Source organism: Tamandua tetradactyla, chromosome 4 (assembly GCF_023851605.1).
Source record: "Tamandua tetradactyla isolate mTamTet1 chromosome 4, mTamTet1.pri, whole genome shotgun sequence".
Taxonomy (NCBI): Eukaryota; Metazoa; Chordata; class Mammalia; order Pilosa; family Myrmecophagidae; genus Tamandua; species Tamandua tetradactyla.
The window spans coordinates 12,881,511-12,901,494 of NC_135330.1; the positions used below are offsets into that span (position 1 = coordinate 12,881,511).

Sequence of the window (19,984 nt, forward strand, 5' to 3'; positions counted from 1 at the left end):
AAAACACCTTATAAAATAGAACCCATTCCCGCAGACTTGCAGAGAGAAAGTCCCTGTAAAGGTCTGTCCAGTATCTCCCCTACCACTTCCTGTCTCCTTTTAAGCTAGGACAAAAATGCATCCACATACAAATACTGAACATTTATGAAATGCTCCCCTGTTTACAAAATGTCTTATCTCAGAGGGTCCTCACAACATCTCATAAGATAAATATTATAGATGTTCTCAGAGACCAAGGGTCTTGCCCAAGACTGCATAGCTAGGAAACTACCAAACAGGATTTGAACACAGTTGTTCTAAACCAGATTTCATGCTCCTTCCACTATATCACATGCAATTTCCAAGTGCAAGGCTACTGGGCCACGTTTCTGGAAGTAATGCTTGTGGCTCCCTTCCTGGCTTGTAAAGCTCAGCAGATAGAAGTTATCTCATTAGTCCCCAGGCACACAGACCACCATGCTTTGGTCACTCCCACAGCGTTCAGCAGTTACCTAGGAAGTGAACCATCGAAATTAGCTCCCTTTATCACATCTTGCAAAAAAACAGGCACATCTCTAAAAGCTTCCCAAACCCACCTCCCACTACCATTCTTGGGCAGTCATGGACTAGTGGAGCAGATTGGGCAGAAGTCTCCCAATCCCATAAAGAATGTTCCTTCCCCCCTTGTTTACGTGCCCAGACTTTTGTACAGCGCAGTGAGTTACCCGGCTGTGCACAGCAGTGTGTCAAGCTGGCCCCACTGTTCCATCTTACCCTTGACAGCAGGGCAGGGAAGTCTAGATGCTTCCACAACCAACCTCTGCCTATAATATGCTGAAGAAGCAGCCCTGACGGCAGGAACAGAGAAGACAGTTAAGCTCAGGGAAGTGCCTGTGATACATTTGGATATTCCCAGTGGACTGTGGGCATGCCCAAGTGCCTGATCCCTTTACCGGGCTCCAACTGTCCCAGTTCCATCCCACCGATGTCCTTTCCATGTTCAAAAACAAGACACATTCTTCTGCTGCTCAGAAATCTATGGAGATTGCTAGTCATTCTACACATCCAGCTCTGCTCAAGGTTTGAGGCATCTCCCAAAATTGCTCTCAGCTGTCCATCATCTCACCACCCTCGTTTCCTTTGTCCTCCCCCCCCCCCCCACACACACACACACAAACTCTGCTGTAGTCAGTAAGCCTGCTCACCAACTCCTACACATCACAGGGTTATCACCACCTTCACCCAGTCAGGGAAATAGTCACTCAGTGCCGTACAACCCACATTCCATCACTGATCTCTCTGAGCTTCAGTTTCCTCTCTGGAAAATGGGGATAGAGGAATTCTTGCCTTGCTGGATACTGGACACACATTGAAACATTCTATGTATTCTGAATCCATTAATGACGACCACATAGTTTAGGAATTAAATGAGATGACCCATGGAAAGCACTTTAAGAGCCTGTGTACCAAGATCTCAATAAGTGGCCCTTATGTAATGTCACTATGCATGAAGCATCTGTGTCCCCAATATTGCCTCCTCACTTTGTTGCCTGAATATCCCTGATATCCTATAAGAAAGCCAGCCAAAAACTTGGCATTGTTGAACTTTATTTTCTGTAGTCTGTATTTGTAATAAATAGATAAAGCAAATACGCCTTTTCAAACTATACCCACACGCCCCCCCTGATTTGTTCAGAATCACTACTATAGAGGAGCCTAAGGAAGCATGATATGGCATCTGTTATCTTGGAACTTCAAAACTAGTGGGGGTTACAGGACAGATGCAAGAAGAGTTTAATGCCTTCCCCACCATCTTGACAGCTTCCCCCCCTCTACAGAAATCCATGTCTACTCCATTTAAATCGTGCCTAAAATCTGAAGTCATCTTTTACCCTCCATTCTCCATGGAACCAAATCATTTCATTACTGAAGCCAACCTCAGAATGAGTCTTAAAATATTCTTGAGTTACGTCCATCTGTACATGTTTGTGGATACTGCTGGCCACTCCACGGGACTTTGTTCCTATAGGTTCTACAGTGGGGGATGGGGGTGGGAACGGGCTTTATTTTCTGAGTTTAGCACCCAATACAGGACGCCCAATACAGGAGTTCTCACCAGAAATTCATGAAGCAGCTGGCTCATGATTAGTAGGAATATAATTATCCAAGTCACGAGGAATCCACAAAAACTTTACTTTCACCAATAATTTTAATTTTCTTCCCTGCCTGTACATGATCCGCATCTCAACTTCTAATCAAATGTGTTAATGAGGATAATAAAACACTAATTTGGCTGTCCTTTCTAAGCTACCCTCTGTTAATGAGCAAGTGGGCAGGCCAAGATGAAGAGAAAAAGCAGCCAGGCCCTTGAACTAAGGATATGAATTTGAGAATGAAGACATGGCTGCCTTTTTGTTGGAGTTTCTTTAGTTCTCAGGCCGGTCTCTCCCCGTGATAGATATTCTATTTGTGGCCAGAAGTCCCATGGTATGAGAAACCAGGTTCCTACCATCTTCTTCTTGGTGAACTCCATGACCATCTGGTCTGCCAGCTTCTCCTGAGCCAGCATCTCTGCTTTCCGTTTCTGGTTTTCGTCATTGACGCGCTTGATCTCAGCTTGCATGTTCAATTTTTCCTGGTGCCTTCGTTCCATGTCCTGCCAGCATAAAGAAGAGAGATTCAGAGTAGAAGGAGACAAGATGGCAAGATACTGGCATCTGGGGATAGAGAGACACCGAGGGAGGCAGAGAGACAAATGCACAGCCTACAGCCTAGCCATCTTTTCAAGGGTCGTCAATGACCTCTTCTAGCTAAATAGCCTCTTTCCAGGCACCATCCAATTTGACTTCTTGGCAGCACCCGACACTGTTGTCTACTACATACTTTCACAAAGTGGAGACTCTTAAAATCCTACTCACTTTCTATGACATAAGTTAAATCCCGTTCCTGTGGCTTTGCTCCTGCTGCCTTCCTCCTGCCTTAAATTTCCTTCTCCTGTGTAGTCTCCATTCAACAGTGATGATTAAAATAATAGGTATTTTCCTAATTGAGTACTTTCTAATCATTGGGCACTTTACAAATACTATCTCTAATACCTAAATACATCCAAAACTCTGGAAGGTAGACCTTCTTATCTCTCTTGTACAGGTGAGGAGTCTGAGCCCTAGAGTTTATGTAACTTGCTCAGAGCCAACTAATAAACCCCAGAGCCAGAATTTTGATATCTTGTCTGCCTAACTTCAAGTTCCAACCTCCCCTGAAAACTTCACTTAATTATTCCAACTTTCAGTCATCTCCCCACTCTGGATTCCCTCTGCACTTGAACTGGTGCCACCCCACCTGAGATTTGATTATATACTCTCTGGCAGGTCTCTACTTTTTTCTTATGTGCACATCCTGTCCTGGCTGGAGAGCATATGTCCTCTCTTCCCCAACAACATGTGCCCAGCATGAGGAAAACAGTAAACACTCAATAAACTGTTACTACATGAGGGAAGGAAGGTGGGAGTGATATGAGTGCATGTGAGAAAGAAAAAACAAAGGTCTTAGACACACAGAAACACAATGACAGATGGCCATCAGACCACCAGTGTGACCCAGAGTGACAAGATCTCACTTAGGGAAGGAGCCGCTGCCTTTCCCAGCCCCCAGACTTGGAAAGCGACCAGGGATCAGACCCCTTCTGAGCCCAATCTTTATAGCAGACCTCCCTATCTCCTCCACATCCAACTCAAAGTTCTTGCTTTAAACTCTTCTATCCATTTTCTTATCCCCCTCCCACGCTGTTTCCAGCTCCCTCCATTTCTCCAAAGACTAAATCCCTCCTTGGCCTCTCCGCTCCTCCTCAGCCCAGCTTTCTGCCCTGCTTCATCAATCAAGGCAACTCTGCTCTGTGTCTTCCTCTTGGGCAGGCTCTCCCCATCTTGGCTCACTGCCCAGTTCAGGGCTCCTTCCACTAGGACACCGTCTGAGCTAGATCAGAATAGTACTTTCTGCTTCTTAGCTGGGTCCATTTCAGTTATGAACTTCCTCCCTAAGAGGAGGCAAGAAGGCAGTCTACATGGCGCACTAGCCACAGCTGTCAGCCTTCCATCTCTCACATCCTTATTTCTTTGTTCACTCTGCTTCGCCCCTTTTGCCACACCAACTCTCACTTCTTCATATCCTTTTTAACTTCTTCCCACCAGTTTTAGGTCTGCCATTGGTACTCCAGGCATTGTTTAGTCCCACTGACCCTCAAAACAAGCTGCTGACCTCTGATCTAACACATATTCAATCACGTGTTTATTTGTTTACTTCTCTATTTATTTGTTGGGTTTTGTAGGTTGTTGTTGTTGTTGTTTTTGGTTCACTTCATTTCCAAGAAACTAAAGGATGTTCCCTGTCTCTCATCTTTGAAGTCTTTCCAAAGGCAACCCAATTTGCTCTAGCCTTCTCCATCTTGCTAGCAAGGGAAGGGAAAACTGACCTTGCACCACCTGAGATGATAAGGCAAGCCAAAAGCTAGGGAGGAACAGGTCTCTATCTTAAAGTTGCCTAATACTTCCTGGAGATGAAGGACATCAAATGGACAATGGCATAACATCAATGTAATGGTCTTGACTCACTGAGATTTGGAACTTTCTCCTGGGAGACTCAGTGAGCCCACCAATTCTCACTCCCCACAATCTAGTTGGAATTTCCAGTCATCATTTCTCAGTCCCTCCCCTGCATATTTGCCTGTGCCTCTACTTCCTGGCATCTTCCTTCTGTCTCATGAGCCAGAAACTTAATTAGCTTGACCCAAGTTCTCTGTCTTTTGGCTCTATTAGTCCCCTTTTTGAGCAATTCACAAAGCTTCGTGTCTCCTCTCCTTCCCTAACTATCCAAACGATCTTCATTTTGCCCCTTATACAGCGCCTCACATCCCAGGTGCTCAGAGAAGCACGCATAAGTACAAATCTGGCCATCTGTGAGGGCCTCAGGACGCCACTACCCACCCCCAACACTCACCACCACCAAATGCTGATGACAACTCAATCATCATAAACATGGGGGAGGGGGTGAAAAAGAAAAGTATTCACATGTTAAATGTCACTATGAGGAAAAATACAAATGTGTGTCATATTCTTCAAGGCAACTAGCCTGGTGCCTTGAAAATAAATCAGTGCTGTAAACATAAACAAATGAGAGAACTCTTCTAGAGCAAAACAGACGACAGAGACTTAACCAATTGCAATGTGCAAACCTTGTTTGGCTCCTGATTTGGAAAAAAGAAAACAGCTTTTTGTAAATACTTAACTGGAACAACTGGGGATATTTGTGGACTGAATGAATATTAGTCTGATATTATAGAATCATTGGATTAGATTTATTTGAGGGGGGTATGATAATATTGTGGACTTGTATGAGAATGTCCTTGTTTTACAGAGACGCAGGCTAAAACATTTAGTGGCAAAGTGTCAAGATGCCTGTAACTTATTTTTAAATAGTTTAACAACAACCGAATATGTATACGCATCTAGAAAGAGATGAGCAACTAAGGCAAATTGCTAACAATTAAGTCTAGGTGAAGGGCTTATGGATGTAGTAGAATTCTTTCAACTTTCTTTGTGTATGCATGAAAATTTTCAAAATAAAAAGTTCAGAATTAAAAAAAAGAGTAAATGGTCCAAATGACTGCCACGTCCCCAACTGCCTTAGGGACTTTTGTATATCGCAGCAGATCAGCTAAGGCAAATAGAAGAGGCTTTTTAAAGTCTGCTTAATTTGGGCAGGTATGTACTCATTTCTTTTGCAATGGATCTGCCTACTCATTTGACTTAGGCTAACAGGGAGAGAAAAAAGGTTTGGCTTCTCCATACAATTAATAACTTTGGAATGCTACTTAATTGGAATGAGGTAGCAGCAGGGAGCCTGGAACTAAGACAATTCTCCTGTCACCTATACTCTCCCTAGATGATTGAGGAAATACTATAGAGCATCCCTAAAGGTATTTGTGCATAGCCATGTGGTCATGTATTTCCTTTCTGTGCCCCTTCACATTGATATGTTGGTCTTGAATTCCAAGTTCCTGGGAGGTAGGTCCAGAATCCATCAAAATCACTGCTCATCCCCCAGCATGGCGCCACGGACCAATAAATGTTTAACACGGCAATAAAAAGTTGATGATGGCAATGGTGGGAAACGAGTATGTGCCTGACACAAAATCAGTCCACACCCTGGAACCCCAGAATCTCGGAAGGCTTTTTCACCCTTGCTGGTGGAACTCAGCGTTATTTGTCCAGCCTGTTACCCTTAGGTTCTCCTCCTGGAGCTGCTCCATATATTCCAGCATCTGCTCTTTCTCCTGCTCCCGCTGCTCAGCAAGCAGAGATCGCTCCTCCTGGTTCCTTTCCATCTGTTCCACAATGTGCCGTCTTCCTCTGGGAAGGAACAATGCTGCAGTGTCTTAGAAACCAAGGGTTCGCATATCCCTACTCCAACCTCCATCCAAATAAGCCCCCAAGATGGGATGCACGAGAGGACAATTTGGCAAATGCTCCCTGGGGAGTCCGCTGTCTCTCTTCTGAGCCCCTGGTTCTGGCGCTTACTATTTCTTGAAATTCCTTTTCTTTGTGTGTTTGCCCAAAAGTGCACCCCACATCATGATACACCATCTGCCTTCCAGCATGTAAAGAGCTCTCTCCAAAGCCTCCCTCCTCCCAAATCTTCCCGGAGTCATCATGGAGCCTTGCTAGCTGCCCAGACTTAAAAAGCCCAGGAATTCTGATTGCTCCAGAGCTTCTGCTATCACCCAATTTATCTACTCTTCTCACCCCTCCTCCCTAGTTTGGTGACTGTCTCTCTTCTGTCCTATCTCTGTCAGCTGCTGGTGGACAGGGGCTGAGTCTAAGGAAGTCTCTCCACCCAACACCTCACATACTGCCCCCAACCCAACTGTAAGACACAGCCAAACCAGGTTCTAGAATCGGTGTTGCTGTGATTTCCTATGTCTTACTGGGGAGTCAATAAACCTGGAAGTATCCAGAGAAAACAGGATTCCATGATATATGAGTAAATAGAAGAATATACGCATTAGGAGAGGAATCAAGGGGAAGGAGGATGAAATTTACATTTAGATAGAGCACCTGAATGGCCTCAAGATTCCAGAGGGAAAAAAATGGGACAAACGAGTAAAAGTTACATGGAAGCAGATTTGGACTCAATATAAGAAACAGTTCAGATCATTAGAGCTGCCTAATGAGACAAAGATTTTCCCATCACTGTTCTTGTTTAGACAGAAGATGGACAGTCACTTAGTCACTAAATAAACTTTTATTAAGAGTATGCCATAGTCAACCAGATACCTGGCTAGAACTATAGGGATGAATGGGACAAGAGAACAAGGATACAAGTAGGGAGAAAGAAACGCCATTCAGTGGGGTACGAGGACTATCTATAGAGGTAATTCATGTACATTATGGTTACTGTCCAAATCTAAACTACTACAATGATAAAATTTCCCTTCCCAGGGACTTGTCCTTTCCTGCAAAATGGAGGGGACTGAATTTATTCATTCTAGCATTCATTAAACACCTACTACAGGCCAAACATTGGGTTAGGCTCTGGAGCTACCGAAATGAATGAGACCCTGTCCTCAACGAGGGTCAGCGAGGTCCATGTAAAAAGACGCAGTTCAGTGCAAGGAGTGGTGTGCTAGAGTGTAAACAGCACGTGTCAGGGTCCAGAGGACGGAGCCATGCCTGGTATGCTGAGCAAGGTTTCTCAGGGGATGTGACAGCAAAGCTACAAAATGAAGGAAGAGAAAGCATTTTCTAGAGGGAAGAGGAAAGGGAAGGGAATTCAAATCAGAGTGAAGAGACAAGAGTTATGAACTTAGGACAAGGCCTGGCATGCTGGGGGCACGGGGAAGAGTGTACAGTGGATGACAGGAAGTGGTGAGAAATGAGGCTGAACTGGGGTCAACCTGTTGAAGCAGGTGTTATGATTGTGGAAATCATCTCTAAAGGTTAACCTCCAAGCTTGAAAAAGTTCTATGATTTGCAAATCACTTCATAAAGGTTTTGGAGATAATAATAGATGGTGGAAATAATTCCTTCTCATCTCGTCCCTCTTTGCCTGCCTGCCTGGACCTAAAGACACATGGAAATGGTTTAGAGAGAGAGGTCCCACAGCTGCCTCTTTACCGGATTCTCTCCTCCCTCCTCTTCTTGTCCAGCTCCTCCTGTCTTTGAATGGACTTCTGCCGCTCCACTTCCATCATCTGATCCAATCGCTTCTCTTCTGTTTCCATTTCCTTTTGGATCAGCCGCTTCTCCAGGATTTGGGCATCCCGGATCGCATGGCACTTGGCATTGAGGATGATCTAGGGAGTAGAGATGAAATTGTGGCACTAGATCTGGGGGTAAGAATAGGGAGGTATGCTCTATGACAAAATGGAAGTTCAAGAGGACAGAAATGGGAGCAGAATACTATTGAGTGTGCTGGAGGTGTGCATGGCTGCTCAGAAGTCCAGAAGCAAAAGCATTCTTATATTTACAGTTTAACTCAAACATTTACTGAGCTCTTTAGCAAGTGGGCAAGGAGAGGCCCAGAATAGCATCATTCAGGGCACTGGGTCCTGCTCTGGGGCAGGGTGGGGGAGTTGGGGGGCATTATGGATCACTCTTTGGGAATCTGAAGTAAGCTATAAGCCCTCTCCTTCAATTACACACACACACAGAGAAAATTTCCATAAAATTTCAGTTAACCCCAAGTTAACTTAACACCAAGTTAAGACCACAGTTCTACTCCCCAGAGAAAGTAAAATATTCAGGCCACTAGATTTTAAGCTGGAAGTGCCTGATATGACACAAAAGGGGATGCAAAATCATGGGCCTATCAATAAGAACTAAGAATTAAAAGCTCTGGAAATAAACAGCAGTAGAGGTAGAGATTATTTAAATATGCGAGACAGAAATTGGAGATGAAGGGGTCAGACAGTCAGCATTTTTCATTTGGTCTGGAAAAGAACCACATGCAAACAAGTTCAACAGAATTCACATGAACCTCTGGTCTTTTAGATTCTCGGCACTTTGGGTACTTCAAAGAGAATTCAATTGCCTGGACCACTATATGTGGCCACAATTGAGCAAGCAGGTCAAAAATAAAAGTATTACCCAGGATAAAAATTAATACCCTCATATTTATTTATTTATCAATCTACAGTTCACAAGGGCTGTCCCCTATATTAGCCTATTTAATCCACCAAGAATTCTAAGTGGCTTTTCCATCCTCATTTACAAATTAAGTAACTGAGGTTCAGAGAAGGCAAGTTCCTTGTTCAGTGTCACACAGCTAGCAAGTGGCAAACTGGTCCTCCCTCGGGTCACAGCTACTACTGTGGCAGATGCAGGTCTCACCCACCAACCCGCCATCTCACGCCTCCTTGCCCCATCTCCAGGTGGCGCCTAAACTGTGCAATCAATGTAAGAGTAAGAGGAGAAAAGAACCAGGAGGGCACAAAGGCAAAGCACCTTGCTCATGTCCTTGAGCTCCTCCTCCTGCTCCATCCGCAGCTTGCTGGCTCTCTGCAGCAGGTTCTGCGCCCTCTCTTTTGCCACCTCCTCCAAGTCGCTGAGCTTCTTGTTGTTCTTCGATGCCATTTCCTTCTGTTTCATGATTTTCTTGCGCATTGTCACTGCATCCTAAGGGAGACCAGTCCGGATGAGCCGGACCTTATTCCCTGTGCTGTGAGCTGTGCCCTGGGCCTGAGCCTGGCTACCGCAGGTGACCCGATGGGATTTTCACCTTAGCCCATAGTGCCATTAAAACCCAGGAAATGGCACAGTCTGCCTTCCTTCCCACCCCTCCCCTTGCCCCCAGTTGCTCCCGTAGCTCAGCTATTCCTCTGATATTAATCTTCAATTTCCTCCCTATAGTACACAATTCGCTCCTCGTTTCAAAGTCCTCTAACTCAAGTCCCCAGTTTCGTGAAAAGCTGAGCTCTCTCTCCCCAGCACATTTCTATTCTGCACGCGTGGGCAGGACCGGGCTTGCGAGAGGTGAGCTACCATGATGGCTTCCTTCTCCGTCTTGAAGGCCTGCTCCTTGGCCTCCAGTTCTTCGCTGGTCAGGACGTGGGATGCCCATTTGATTCGCTCAAACTCCTCAGGGGTGATGATAAGGGATTCCCCAGAGGGATCCTCGGCGGGAACACTGGCACAAGGAATGGGCAAAGTTAGGGGGAGAATGAGAGGACCGGCTCCCAGCACCCCCTGCTCAGGCTGCCCTGCGGGTCTTCCCCTCCCATCAGCACTGTCAGCCCTGGGCACGGACTCAGCTACGGACAGGACGGACTGCCGACCGCGCGAGGGGGTCCACCAGTTCTAAGGGGTCCCAGACAGGGGAGAGGGAGCAGCAGTGGTTAAAAAAGAGGCACGTTAGGTACTTTCTCGATGCTGTTCAGCTCCAGGGTTACCTCCTGCATGTAGCCGTGCATGACCCTCCCCCACAGACCCAATCGGCCACCTCCTCCTCTGAGCCCCCCTTGCACGTAGTTCTCACGGCCTGAGCTATGGGCAGGGCGCGGCGTCTGCGCCCTCTGTGAGACCGCAGCCCCTTGGGTACAGGGACCGTCGTAACTGCCCAGCTAGCCTAGTCCATGTGGCACAGCGCATGGCCCAGAGCGGGAACTCAAAACAAAGCTGTTGGACTGAATTTTAAAAATAGATTATTTCTCAAGGATGACATAAAAAGCGCAAGGGACGCCAGACAAGGTTGAAATGGATGCCAGCAGGAAACCTAAACATCCCTGTCCATCCAGCCCAGGGAGAAGCTTTGAACCCTAAATATTAATTAAAATCTCTGATCAACAGCAGCTGGAGACATGGCCACAGACCTCTCCTTTCTGGCTGCCCAACGCATTCAACAAACCAATAGCTAATTATAATGATTACAAACAAATGACATACATTAAAGATGGGGGAGGGAGTAGTTGGGGGGGGATAAAGCTGCTTCTGGGTGAGGCCATTTAACAGGTATATGGCAATAAGACGCAGAAAGTCTGAGACAGGAAGTGAAGCTTCCTACCTAATAAAGCTGGTGGGGGTGGGGGTAAGGATTCCATTCCAGGAGGCACACCAGTGAGTGAGTGGGTCTGGGGCTTGGCCAAGATCTTGTGGCTCACTGAGTGGCGTGGCCTAAAATAGCCTTTGGCTTTGGAATGACCAGGAATGATCTGAATCCGAGACTGCAGCCCGACAGCCTTAAAAAAATAACCAGCAACTCTGTCTCCGACTTGTTTTCACGACTGGACTGTTTTACGAAGGGACTTTTTCTCAGGCCCCAGGGCTGGCTGCAGGGTCACTGATCGTGTCTGGTCGCTTGATGCCAGAGCTGACCAGATGCTGCTCAGTGAGGGCTGGGTCAAACCCGACTCCTGGAGCCATGCCCCCCGCTGGGCCTCCCTGGCTCATGGTACAGGCGGCATTTCCTGGGAATTCATGTTTCTAGTGGGGGGAGCCAGAGCAGGCAGGGCAGCTACAGAGAGCACAGCACTGGCGTGAGGGCTAAACCGCTGAGCAGACGGTGTTGGCTCATTTAGCACTGCTGAGCTGGGCCTAAACCCCACAGGACAGGACCCAGGCCCTGGGGCAGCTCCAGTCAGGAAGCAGTGCTGAGCTAATCCCAAAGGAACCCAAGGAGCCCTTGTGAATTTCCTCTTATGGCCTCAGAGTCTGGGAAGAAGCTGGGAGGCTAATTAGGCATCTGGTCAGTTTCCCTCTGCTTCAGATTCTTAATGCAGCAAAAAGGTTCTGACTCATCTGGATTATTTCCCTTGACCAAGATGGGAGAGGACGGGGCTCAGGAGAGGACCAACTAAGCACCTCCCCTCTACCAGCCCCACAGATCCCACAAGAGAAAGAGAGGAGAAATAGCTGAGACTAAAGGGCAATAGCAGTAACTGATAGAAGATGGAGGGAAATGAGTGAGGCCAAGATAGAGAAGAAAGAAGGAGGACAAGGAAACAAAAATGGAAAAAATGAATAGGAAAGGAATAGGGGTGGGACTAAGAATGAAACAGGGCGGGTTTTCCACCTCCCTGCAAATCCTCGCACAGAGGGCAGTCAGGCCAGCGGGGATGCCGGGGACCTCGCCCTCAATACTCACATGAGCTCCCGGACCATGTCCCGGGTGATAAGTTGGATGGTGTCTGGCTTGCAGTCCAGGCCCAGGGCAGTGAGTGTTTTCCGAATGGCGTGCTTCTCTCGGAGCAGGACGATGGGGCTGTCACTGCAGGCCTGGGTGAGGGGCTGCGAGGCCGGAAAGGGCAGCTCAACAGCTGGCCACTCTGCTTCCTACCTTCCCCAGTCCGGGGGCTCCCACCCCATCCAATACGCAGGGGAGGCTGCCGGGGACCCAGACTGCAGAAGCACCAAGAGCAGCCAGGAAAGCTGCTGGGGCTCGTCATCTGAACCTGGCCGAAGCATCCTGCGCTGGCCAGCTCTTCCGAGAACAAGGCCTGTCTATAAGATGGACACTCCCGGTGGGGTGAGGGCTGAGGGCTGCCAGGGGTCTATCATCAGTCTGAAACCATTAGGAATGAAAAATTTTCCAGTCTCAAGGTTCTCCGCCCTCCATGATTTATGAAAGATGAAATTATTCTCTCTCCAGGACCCCACTGAGGGTGTGAAACAATGCAATTTGTTACAGATCAATCCCACCTGTGATGCTGGTAATTTTTAATCTTTCCTGATGATTGATTTACTCTGAAGCAAAAAAAAAAAGAAAGAAAGAAAGAAAGAACCATCTTGAGTTAGAAATGGCTAAATGACCTAGTGAAGATCTGCCCTTAAAATTCTTGTGCAGTGAGGAAGTCAATGCGATAGAATTCAGAAGAGTACAGAGATACGTATGATTTTTTTCAAATTTGTCTGACAATGAAGGAGTTAGCCAACAAGAAAAGGAAATTGCTTATTTCAGGAAATGTTCTGACACAGCAGAAATTCCACGTCATGCTAACACTGTAAGAACTGCAGCCCCGTCTGAAGGCAGAGAGGTGGCCCCAGTGGAGGGCCCTTCCTGTCCCAAGAATCACGCTTTGCACAGATGGTTCCCCTGAGCATTGCTGCCACCTGGTGCCAGCCTGTGCTTTCGGGGTGGGGGGGGCACGGCACGGTCAGGCCACAGGGCACTTCTGCCCCCTGCTGCCAGCCGAGAGCCCTCCTTGACTCACCGCCAGCAGGAAGGCCCAAGAACCTGAACCAGGGACAGGCGATTCGCTGACTGCCTGCTTTTGCTAGCCAGCACGACTCCTCCTGGAGAACTAGGCCATTCCCAAATCTATCTTTGCTTTGACTAGAAAACCCCCCCAGGGATCCACACTGAAAAAACGTCTGTAAGTGAAATTGCATTCCTTTGATTTTTTTTCCCTTATCAATGAGAAAATTGCTGCAGATCGGGAGCCTTCTAAACGGAGAAAGACGTGCATCTGGAGACGTCTGGAAGGTCCTTTTCAATTCGTAATGAGGACGGTGAGGCGGAACCAGAGGACCTCCCCCTGCCCAGCCCCGCCTGGCCCACTGTCAGAAACATTCGCGCCACCCCTCGCATCTTCCTTCTCTCTTTCTCTTTTCCTTCTCCCTGAAATCTCTCATTGCCCTTCTCCACTGTCTTTCTCTCCTTCCCTCTCTTCTTCTTACCTACTGAACTTTATGTGTATCAAAGTTATTTAAAGTAACTCTCTAGCTCTCCGTGACTAAAGTAACTGCCCTTTATTTGCAATTAAAGATCTGCAAATAAAGATCTGCAAATCCCCCCAAAGCTAAGTAATTATTTTAGCTGGGCACATGGGGAAAGAGGATGTATTTGTGTTTTACTTTGATTGTATTCTTAGATGGTTTGGGGGGGGGGGCAAATAAAATGCTTTGTGTCTGCAAGACTGGTCCAGTGGCCACAAAAATTGTTCATCAGCAGCAGCTACTGAGCTCCCTGCAGCTGAGTCTCCCTTTTAAATATATTTAAAAAAAAAAATAGTGGTAACATATATGCAATATAACATTTCCCATTTTATCCACTTCCAAGTATAAAATTCAGTGATGTAAATGGCATTCACACTGTTGTGCCACCACCATTAATTACCAAATTTTTTCCATTAATTCCCCATTTCCCATCCCTGTAATCCACTTTCTGTCTCTATGAATTTGCATCTTCTGGTCTTTCATACGATTGAGATTGTACAATATTGTCCTTTTGTGCCTTTCTTTTGACGTTACAACAGATTTTAAATGTTGTGAAAACAAGAGGATTTCAGGGGTGGAGGAAGCCAGGTGCCCTCGTTTACATCGACCCCACTAGATGTCAGAGCTCTGCTGCTTGGGTCTCAGAACTGCCCTTTGTCTCTGGTCTGAGCCACCTGTGAGAGGGACGTGGCTTGTCCAGTGCTAGCTTTATTCCCAGCAGCACTTGGCCAGCCACTGCCCCCAGTGGCAGCTACCTGGAGGGACTTGGTGAGGGTTACCTTCATAGCCCCAAAGAGGCTCTCATCCACCTCCGAGCTCACGGCTTTGGTCCGATAGCGAGTCCTGTTCCTTGACCTACTGGAAGCGGTAGAAGAGGAGCTCAAGGCGCCAGTTGTGCTTAATGGCTGGAGGAAGAGGCAGAAAGTTTTTGGTCATCAGTGCTGAGAGACATCTGGACCTGGGCAGAGCAAGCACTTCTCCAGCCCCTGCTGGAGGCAAGTGGGCAAGGGTGTGGACAAACCGCTTGGGGAAAGCACCTGGGTGAACCCTGAAACTCAGGGGGCAAAGGGCCACAGGAGGACTGCATCCCACAGGAGCAGAGGAGTCTTTGGGTAGGGACAAGGCACACCAGCTCTGTGAGAAGGAGCATTTCTCTAGTCCCTGAAGCTGAAGAAAGACAAACCAGTCATAAGGCAAGAAGGAAATGGGGATGGCAGCAAGAGAGGAGCAACGCCTTCACCTCATTTTCTGCTCAGTCTCAGTTCCCCAAATTGCAAATTGCCTTGTAATTCGGACTTGCCTACCCAGAAATGCATAGTGTCCTCTTTGTCTCCAACCTCCTCAGCCTGGGCTCTAAGCCCCTCCACAGATTTCACTCCTATTTGAATATCCTCATGTCTCCATAATCTCGCAAGGTTATATTGGGTCCAGAGGATTAAAGGACGGACAAATACCTTGCCCACTGCTTGGCACATGCTTGGTCCATAAATTTCAGTGGTTGCATGCTGAATGATTACTAGCTACAATCGGGCAAATCAGACTGCAATGTCCACTATGTGGCTCTTTTACTCCATGACCCCTTTAGTGGGCATTAGTCATTTTCTTTTCCATCAGTATTGCTCTATATTTGCTCATCTCTGAAGGTAAAAGCCAAAAACACCAGATATTTGCTTCCCAGCCTGGGCAAGACCTTAGGCTTAGTCCGTCAGCTCACCAACCCTGACAAAAAAGCAGGAACCAGGAAAACTTCCGGCAGTTGCAGCAGTGCAGCCATAGGCAGCATCTGGGCAATGATGATAAGGACAGAGGCAGCAGCACCCCAGGTCCAAAGTTGGCAGTGCTAGTGGCACAACTGTGCATCAGCGGTCATTGCCAGACCGGTTGAAGGCTGTGGTTTTGGCCTTGGTTCCACTACAGAGCCTCCCTTTTTTCCTGCCTAATTTTCCAGCCTTGGTGCAAAGTCTGTGAGCAATCCAAAATCCTCAATACAGTTCCTTCTACTTAAACTGGAGTTCTGGCTCTGTTGCTAAGAACCAAAAACACTGACTAATACAATTTCCATTCCCAAAGGTTAAACCAGCTTCAGCTCGGCCCCAAGAGTAGAAGTCAATCTCCAGGATGTGGTTTCTGCAAGTACTGCTGGGCGACTCTGGGCTCAATGTAAAGCTGATTTAAACCTCATTTTGAAGGAACCCCTCACCCACAGCTCTCTGGGCTAGTCTGTCTTGGTGGAGTGGGCTACATGCATTGGGTCTCCTCGAAGCCTGGGAATCAGTCAGCAGCCATGGGGACACACAGACAGGGAAATGAACCGTGCATTCCAGGTCACTAAATACTGGACAATATTTTGAAACATCTCTTAGTGATCTATTATCCCTTCCAGACACCCCAGCACCTGTTCCACCTGTATCAAGTTTTCACAGTAAACTGGGAGATTATTCTCCAGCTGGCCCTGAGCATGCTATCAGCACTGCTGTATGTGCCCTTTCCCTCATTGCCTAGCACAGCCGGTGAAAGACTTAGAAATCCTCCCAATACATCCTGTCAGTCCCAACACAGCAGAGCAGGAAAGCTTGGATTGATTAAAAGTTAAATATAACAGCCCTGAGGATGCCTAACAGCAGACTCTGAAGGGTTATTATATGGTGGGTGGTGAGCAACTGCTCCCCTTTCCACCGAAAATGGAATAGGAGGGAATGAATAGAAACTGCAGTGGATGGAGTTGAGATTAAGCTTTGGGAAAAGGTGGAAAATATTGGACATGAGGGACAGTGTGAGTTCTGTGTATAATTAAGGGAAAAGGCACAATGCCCGGCACAGAGCAGGAGCTCAATTAACACTCGATAAAGAATAAATGAATGAAACTCAGCAAGATGACTTCTCAGGGGCTGCAGATGGAAGCTTTTTCTGAATCCACCTGCCTGACTGCAGGTCGCTGCACCACTCTGCATTTTCTGAATCATGTTTATGGTTTGCACTGTTTTTTGTATTTTAAATTCAGATGGAAAGTATAATGTTGTTTTGCACTTTTTTCCCTGTTTCTTTTCAAGGGCTCCTGTGGGTTTTCCCTCGTGCTCCAGAAGGCAGCATGTTCTTCCAGGGCTGAGCCTGCATCTCCTCTTTCCTGTGCCCTTGGTGCCCAGGTCAAGAGGAAGCCACAACAAGAGATGCTCGACTGCCTGAGCCTAGAAGTCAGAGCAGAGGGAGGAAAGCAAATGACCCCCGAAAAGGAGCCACTGGGCAGGGCAGAGGGAAGCACTGAGTCCAGGGCTGAGTGACTGAGAAACCTTATTTGGGGAATGCTGACTTTAAAGCCACAGGCCTTTATGCCAGGGTGAGAATAACCAGTTTTGCCAAGAGTCAGAAGGGGTTTAGGGGAAGGTCACTGTACAAATTCTAGAGAAAAAGGAAGAACCAAGCAGAAACAGAATGATACTGACCTCTGGGCCACAAACAGTAACTAAAACATTCTTTATGGAGGTAGAGAGTCGGTTTTATTTCTTGCGTGACCAAATAAATATCTTCAGGAAGCTGATCCTAGAGAGCTGTGAGTCTTGTGGGGGAGACAGCAGTTGCAGGGAAGGAAGAGAAAGGAACCAAAACTGGCGGTTATAGCTGAGATCCAAGGGGGTGTGAAGAAGATAGAGATGGGGACAGATAAAGATGCCACCCCTGCTCTGATATTTTCATCTTGGTGACCCAGCTGATTCTCTCTTCACAAACCATCCCATCCCAGGAGCACAAGAATTCAGCCACAGATAGGACTCTGCAAAAGACTCTGATGCAGAAAAATTAGCTGGTCAGGCAGATGATGACTTCACCTTATAGTTGTTGATATTGAATGATCTCCATAACATAATTAAGGTTTAAAGAAAGCCAGGTGATGAGAAACACATTAAGTATTGCTGTGAAAATATTCATATGGAGGGCATGCACCCAGAATGCATTACTGAAAGAATTTTCATGAAAATGTTTAACAATAATTTCAGGTAAGTTTTACCATCTTAAGATGTTTATTAAATTGAATAATTTTCTGCAACTAGTAGGTAACAATTTTGATGACCAGAAAACAATAATAAAACTATTTTTATTTAAAAACAAAATGAAACGAAAAGCCAGTGGGCCTGGTATCCTGAGTCTGAAGACAGAAGAGTGCAGCCCTTGAAAGAACACAGTATTGGGTGCATGGGTAGTTCAGTGGTTAGAATGCCCGCCTTCCATGTGGGAGACCCGGGTTCTATTCTCGGACCATGCACCCAAAAGAAAAAGAAAAAAAAAAGAACACAGTATTGTACATCCAGAGATCCAGGATGTTTGGCTCAAATCCAGCAAGACAAAGCTGGGCTGGGGCTGGTATAGGTCACTGCGAACTTTCCCTGATGTAAGTGCAATGCCTGTCGACTGAACAAAGGCATTTCTTTCCCGCGGCTCTCTCTCCACACTGAGATTTCATTCCTCTTTCGCATATAGGTCCAGTGCAGGCTGGCAACTTCAGGCTTCAAACGCTTGGCCTGATTCTACTTCTCTTTCTGTGGGTTTTGGTTTCTTAGAAGACAGGGATTCCCCTGCACTAGGCCCCTTGCCTTTCACCCGGAGGGAGCCACTCAAGTTAACCTCTTTCCTTTCCTGGGGTAAGGTTGGCCATCTGCGGGATGCCATTTTAAGATGCTGTCCTGGTCAGCAGTTAGCACCCCAAACTCCTTCTGGAGGATGCTGTTATTCCTCTCCTCCAAACATAAATCCCTGACCTGCCAAGAGAGTGGGTCACTAACTTCTCCATGCGACTGTTCCTGTATGAGGATTTCAGAAGGGCACGGTCAGCCAGCCAAACCCCTGCCCAGATGACCCCTGCGTAGGGAATCCCTCATCTCGGGGCCTGCACATCCACGAGTCCATCTCAGGAGGAACTCAATAAATAACAAGGGCTTGGGAATATGAGATGTTTAAAACACAGGCGAAAAGGAACTAACATTTACTACATCCCCTGAGATGCCAGGCACGATGCTGGGCCTCTCAGAGCCATACATACACTGATGCACTTGGAAAGCGGCTGGGGGAAGTGGGGACGCTAATGCAAATAAGAAGCATAAGCCAAAGGGGACCCCTATTGCAACACTGCAGGGAATCCTCAAACGTTGGGATCTGCTTTTTGTTGCAGACTTATTTATTTCATAATCAACAAAGCTTTTCTGAAATCCCCACTTAGGGACCCTGAATTTGAACCACTGAGCCTCAGAAAAGTTGTGCAAGCTCAGGGCCTGATGTATGTCCACAAGTACACCCAAGCAGCCTCCATCACCAGCTGGCATGGCCCAGAAATTCTAAGATTATTTCCAATAACCGAAGCTTCAACACCTATCCTCCGCCCCTCTCCCCATCATTCCCTTCCTAGCTCCTTCCCCACCTCATTATCCTTCTCAACCTTCATTACCTAATCATTCTCCCCATCGCTGGGAACCCCAGACCTGCCTGATGTGTCCCAATCCCAGTCCCCAGTCCTTCTTCCTGGCCTTGAAAACCTGGTAATATCTTCACTCACTTAACCATCCATTCATTCGGTGGCAAGTGTTCATTGAGTTTCTAGAGTAGAGTAACTCAAGGCCCAGCGAAGAGAAGAGAAAACTGAGGCTCACCGGCTGCAGGTCAATTTCCCATGGTCACCGGCTAGTTAGTGGTAAAACAGGTACTATAACCCATTTTCTGGCCTATCACCGGTGTTTTCCCCACATCACATCCCCCACAGTCATTCCCAGTCCAAGGAGGCCCCAGCCTGATAGGAAGGCGGAGTGGCACACAGCGTCGGGACTTCCCTTTTTCTCCAACTCCCCGGCCCAGCTCCACGCCTCATTTCCAATCGCTATCCACCCGACCCCTAATTCCTCCTCTGGACACCCCTCAGGTCTTCCATAATTCCTTCTTGGGGTGTCCTCCCGGCTCCTCGGCCTTACTGACCCTCGGATCCAGAGCCAACTTCTGCGCTTCCTTGGCTCCGCGCGCTCCCTGCCCAGACCCCCAACGCAATTCGGGACGTGTGAGGCCCACCCGTCCGCGGGGCTCCTCGACCACCCGGGCCTCACCATCTGGGCCACACGCGCCGACTCCAGGCCTCCGCAGCCTCGGCCGCGGGCTCCTCCACCAAGGCAGTGGGTGTTGACGCGTCACCATGGCAACCAACAGCCCGCGTGCCCCGGCCCCGGCCCCGGCCCCGCCCTCGCCCCGCCCACCTCGGGTGGGCCCGGGGTTGCGGCGCGCGGGTTGCTTTCAGGAACGCGAATCCCTCGGGTGAATCGTTCCCGCCTGGC

At 47.5% G+C, this 19,984-nt stretch overlaps 1 protein-coding gene across 4 annotated transcripts in view; it reads right to left on the reverse strand.

Annotated features, from left to right (window-relative positions):
- CFAP45 (cilia and flagella associated protein 45) overlaps window positions 1-19,984 on the reverse strand; it is a 35,087-nt gene that overhangs the window by 4,816 nt on the left and 10,287 nt on the right. Inside the window, exons 1-9 of one of the 4 annotated variants that reach the window (XM_077156598.1) lie at window positions 19,760-19,838; window positions 17,123-17,235; window positions 14,462-14,587; window positions 12,112-12,254; window positions 10,014-10,158; window positions 9,477-9,647; window positions 8,148-8,326; window positions 6,254-6,383; window positions 2,489-2,635 (exon numbers count right to left, since the gene is read on the reverse strand). In XM_077156598.1, the coding sequence (XP_077012713.1) occupies window positions 2,489-2,635; window positions 6,254-6,383; window positions 8,148-8,326; window positions 9,477-9,647; window positions 10,014-10,158; window positions 12,112-12,254; window positions 14,462-14,467 (921 nt within the window). In that variant the 5' untranslated portion in view covers window positions 14,468-14,587; window positions 17,123-17,235; window positions 19,760-19,838. Of the gene's footprint in view, window positions 1-2,488; window positions 2,636-6,253; window positions 6,384-8,147; window positions 8,327-9,476; window positions 9,648-10,013; window positions 10,159-12,111; window positions 12,255-14,461; window positions 14,588-17,122; window positions 17,236-19,759; window positions 19,871-19,984 lie in introns of those variants that run through there. The other 3 variants (XM_077156596.1, XM_077156599.1, XM_077156597.1) reach the window with 3 other exon arrangements.